This window comes from Falco cherrug, chromosome 2 (assembly GCF_023634085.1).
Source record: "Falco cherrug isolate bFalChe1 chromosome 2, bFalChe1.pri, whole genome shotgun sequence".
NCBI classification, from domain to species: domain Eukaryota; kingdom Metazoa; phylum Chordata; class Aves; order Falconiformes; family Falconidae; genus Falco; species Falco cherrug.
In genome coordinates, this window is record NC_073698.1 from 80,578,807 (window position 1) to 80,583,779 (window position 4,973).

Genomic DNA, 4,973 nt, shown 5'->3' on the forward strand with positions numbered 1-4,973 from the left:
TCCTGGAGTCAAATGCTCCTCCTAAGAAGGGCAGAAAGAACAAAAGAGACCTTTCTTTTTGAAATGAACAATTACCCTGGCAAACGCCTTAGTGAAGACCCTGGCACCAGCCCAAAATGTAGGTGTTGGCTGCATTGCTAGCTCAGATGGGATGCCCCCACAGCAAATACATATCTACATCAATAGGATAACCAAGTGAAACACACAATTCTCAAAGTTATTTGAGACTCCATCAGTCTCACAACTGAATGGGCCAGAGCTGTTGAATGCCTTGGACTGTAAACTGAACTGCTTGAGGAGCACGAGAACCTGCTAACCACTTCACGTTTACAATACTTAGGAAACTGCAATAGCTGATCAATGTCTAGAGATGTACAAATCGCTCATTAGGCTTCTGTAAGAACAATGTCAAAAAAACATCTCTAGTAGCTGCCAGGACTCCTCGAAGTTTCACAGGCCAACACTAAGAGACTGTATTTTATGAACAGCAGCAGAGAGCTCACCATTTTGAGACTGAAGTCTGCTTGCATCCCTGTGATGTCCAACCTTTTGTGAACTGTATGCTCCAAGGCCTCATCACAGTCTGCCTTATTGCATGCTGCAAAGGTAGGAGCAGATGGGAGCAGCAAAACATCACCACTTGATTTGTCTGTGGTGTTGGGGCAAACAATGGCAGGAGCCTGAATAAATATTCAGATGACCTCATTAACTGCAAGAGAAATCTCCACTGCAAGGATATACTCAAGAGAGTTCAAAGACTGACTCAGCTTCAGGTAGCCCTCCAAAGGACCCAGAGAATGCTGACCAGCTAGTAGAACATTGGAAGGGAAGTCTTACAATCCCCATGTTGATGCCATGAACCTGCTGGTGAAAGGCCCTGACAGCACCTTCTTGATGTCTGGCACAAGGAGCGTAGTAAGGATCATTGAGAGAAATCCTGAGGCTGAGCACTGACAAAAGCAGGCAAAAGAAGGATCTGACTACTTGAGGATCCTGAACACTTAATGCAACTGGAAACAGTCCTTGATGCCTTGCAATAGCATAAAGAAAACATTTCCAGATCCCACGTCAATGACTTCTTGTACAGAGATGACATCTCACCTGGCAGCAGGAGAGGTGGTGGTACAGTCTTCTCATCTGTTAGGATTTGATGGCATCTTTCCAAAGAGTGGTTCACTGAGGCAGCTGGAAGCTCTGCCCCAATATCGGAGACAGACCTTGAAGCTCTTACCCTTTCTTAGCTAGCTGTTGCAAATCAGTTTGCAGTTAATCACTTGATATTCTAGAAGAGATACTCTAGAATCTGTCTCAGTGCTTGTCTCATGTCTTTTCAGATGAAACCAGTTCCTAGTAGAACAGATTAATTGTAGTGCTGCATGTAAGCTACAGGCTAGGGATGGAGCTGACTCAGATTTGGTCCTAATGGCATGTTGGGAGTGGTACAGTTGTTGTAAAAATAAGGCATGGAGAATCGTAAGACTGAAAAACAGGGGAGAGCAGTAAAAAGACCTTTATAACAGAGAGCCTTCAGCTCTTTTTTTTATTATTATTCTGAAATATTTATGGCAATAAAAGCATACAAGCTACAAACCAAGACAGGCTAAATACAATGATATTACCTCTTCTTTCAAATCTAACTTTTTATCCACAGCTATTCACCATGTTTTTTTGCTGTACATCTAAAGTGACATTTTGAAAAAACAGAATGGTTTTGTCTTTTCTCAAAGAGGAATCACTTTTTTCCTGATACAGCTTCCCTTATTGCCTGAACTAAATATATTTTTATCCACAGTAAAATATTTTTAAAGATTAATTTGACATGTCTGATTATTTCTTTGGCAGTTTGTAATTTTCCTCATTACAAACACATTAATTTACTGAAGCAGTCACTGGACATCATACTTTAATATGGAATACCTCCACAAACTCTACAGTTGTTGGCAGAAACTTTAAGAGCTTGTAATAAAGTACTACTCACTTGATTCAATAGCTTCCAGTTTCTGGAACGTCCCCAGGATATCCTCATTTACTATTTTCGGTAAGAAATCCCGCAATTGCATAACCTCAGTTGTCAGCCTTTCCAAATCCCTCCTTCTAACTTTAACAAACTCCTCTTTGGTCTCAGCCTTCTGAAATTAAAAAACAAACAAACCAACAACCAAGCAAAGCCACTGTTACAGCCTTACAATGCTTTTCTGCTTGAATCTCTTCTCTCAGACAAAAATATTCCTTTGTATTACATCATTTCAGAAATTCATGGCCTTTTTAAAAGAGAACTATTCAGTAGTAACTAAACTCAGAAGTCTCCAAGATAGACTCTGACTGTAATCTAATTTTTGCCTAAAGCAGATCATACTACCTCTCTGCATCTGTTTCTTCACCGAAAATATGTGCAATGTATCTCAGAATGTTGTAAAAATTAACATTCACATTTTAAAATGCGAGCAGCTATGTATATGCCAAGCTACTGCTTCAAGACTGTTGTAAAGGATACAATAGCTCAGTTTTTAATTAACTCATGTATTTGCAACATCCTCAGTCACCTTACTAAACTACAACAGCTCTTTTAGATGAAACTATTTTTTCAAAGGAATTAATGTTTGCAACTATTTGCAATCCCATACCACTTAAAAGCAATTTAATCCTGAGTTAAGACAAAAAATGTTCATTAGTTGACTCTTCTGCCAAGCTGTTGGCATAAAATAACTTTAATTCCACAGTCCAAGAGAATGTACATTAATTTTAAAATTATAGAGAAATTTGCCAAAAATCTCCTAACTCCAATTTCTCAAGTATGTACATGCGCACACTGCTATACCTTAAAAAGGTCACCATATACACACAGACATAAAGGTTTAACAACCTTCGCCTAAAACATTAATCATCTAATATGCTTTTCACAAAGCAGAATTATAACATATCTCAGCACTGTTTTGCACTGCATTGAAAATTGTGCAGAAAAAAAATAAGATCCTTTATGTATTACACCTTGTTCCATATGGAAGAAGTCTCTTGTGTTACACAGTACCTATCTCTTCAAAATACAAAACATGCTAACCCCAAAGTCAAATCCAGCTGCCCAAGACAAATGGAAGTCATTACTGCTGGTACAGGCAATGCTATTCTGGCATTTCTATCCTTTTCAACAATTCTCTCTTTCTGCTTCCCTACTTCTCAAGGTTAAACATCTCCTCTCAGTTTTGCTTCCTACTCTGTTTCTTTTCCAGATCTTATTCAAACCCACACTAGTTGTAGGGACGAGACAGAACAGGCCAATTCCAACTTTCCTGGTTCAGAGGCATCAGAGCTGCAATAAAGGTATGGAAGAAAGATTTTGCTTTTAACTTGAGTTGTATGCTCTAAGCTGCATTTAGGAAGTACTTATGACAAAGTTTGCATGGCCAAGTACCACCACATTACATGATTCAAGAAAAATACAATTCATTCAGGTCTCAAGAAGTATGGAATAAAGGCGAGGCAAAAGGCTTCTAGAAGAATACCATCTGCAGGTCAGCAAACAGAAAGGACCGAGAGACAACCCAGTACTGCTCAAAATCATGGAGCATAATTTGGTACAGGCATAAAAATAGCTCTATTCAGTAGCAGAAGCTCAATTCAAATACAGTACTGTAGTACTGGGATTGAACTATGAAATACACAACGGGGAGAAAATTCTCATTTGTAGTTCCCACTGTGAACACAGATCTTTGGAATACTGCAGCTCCAACAGACAAGTTTTATTTTCTCAGCTGAAGTAGCTACTCAACACCTCCCGCCCACTACAAGAGTATGTTAAAAGCAAATACAGACAACGGTGAATAGTAGCTTTCTGTCCAGCCCCTTACAGAAATTGCAAGTGACTGGATGTAGGAAATGTGACTTTGGTCCTCACAGACCTCTTGCACCACAGTCAAGTTCTTTGGTTATGCACCTTACCTCACAACCTGCACGATTCAAATCCCCATTCCCTGCCTGACAGGGGCTGAACAGGGCAGACACCAGCCGGTGAAGAACACCCAGCAGAGAATCACCACCAGCCCTTCCTCCGCTTCCCAGCCCCCGGTGTCCCCTGCACTCCTCTACACAGTTCCACCATGCTCCCTGCTCACAAGGGTGAGGGTCCCTCGCCCTCGCCCACAGGCGCCTTATGAGCCAACACTGCAGGCAGGAGCACACCGGAGCTGTCACCACAGCCCCGGACAACGAGGCCCTGGGGCCGAGCTCCTGCGCCCCTCGCACGGCCACGTCCCCACCGCCAGCCCTGCCCGACACGCCCCGTCCCCCGCGGAGCTCCACTGCGCAGGCCCCGCCAGCGCCTCCTCAGGGCCCCACGAGGCCCAGCGGCCAGCGCCGACCACCACACAGGCCCCGCTTGCCCTCCTTCTCCTCCGCCGGGGACCGACCCGCCGCGGCGGGGTCCCCACACGCCGACCCGCGGCCGGCCAGGGCCGCCCACGCTACCTGCGCGTCGCCTGCGAGGCCGGCGTGGCGCCTCATGGCGCCCCCAGCCCCCGCCAGCCTCGAGAGGGAGCGCGGGCGGGAAGGGCCCGCCCCTGGCGTCACTGACCCCGTCCCTCACGGCAGCCACACCCTCCCCGCGGGCGGGGGGCCGGGGCCGGAGCGGGGCCGGGGGCCCGGAGCAGCCAGGAGCACCAGGGCGGCCCTGGCCGCGGGCTCCCTGGGGACGGGCCGAGACATGAGCCCGGCTCGGCGGCGCCCACGGCCGGGCAAGGCAGGGCAGGGCTGCGGGAGCTGGAGACCGGCCCGGCTGTGGCGCCGCTGGGGCAGGGGCTAACGGCGCCGGTGGGTGGTGCGGGGCCGTAGGCAGGTGAGGGGGCCGCGGGGCCCCGGCAGATGCTTCCCTCGGCTGCTCCCGTCCCGTTTGTACAGCCAAGTTTTCAAGCCGTAGCAGACGGGTTTGGGATGCCCCGGCAGCTGCCCCAGCTACCCGCGGCCACGGCGCCCGCCCCGTG

General features: G+C 46.7%; 1 protein-coding gene across 10 annotated transcripts in view; it reads right to left on the reverse strand.

The window, feature by feature from the left end:
- The window catches only part of HSF2BP (heat shock transcription factor 2 binding protein), an 85,266-nt gene extending 80,714 nt beyond the window's left edge, over positions 1–4,552 (reverse strand). For all 10 annotated transcript variants that reach the window (XR_008730789.1, XR_008730794.1, XR_008730791.1 and 7 more), the window contains exons 1-2: positions 4,462–4,552; positions 1,979–2,129 (exon numbers count right to left, since the gene is read on the reverse strand). Coding sequence is in view for 3 of the 10 variants with exons in the window: in XM_055701390.1 (XP_055557365.1) it covers positions 1,979–2,129; positions 4,462–4,497 (187 nt within the window). In the remaining 7 variants the exon portion in view is untranslated. The remainder of the gene's footprint in view (positions 1–1,978; positions 2,130–4,461) is intronic.
- Positions 4,553–4,973: the final 421 nt, after the last annotated feature.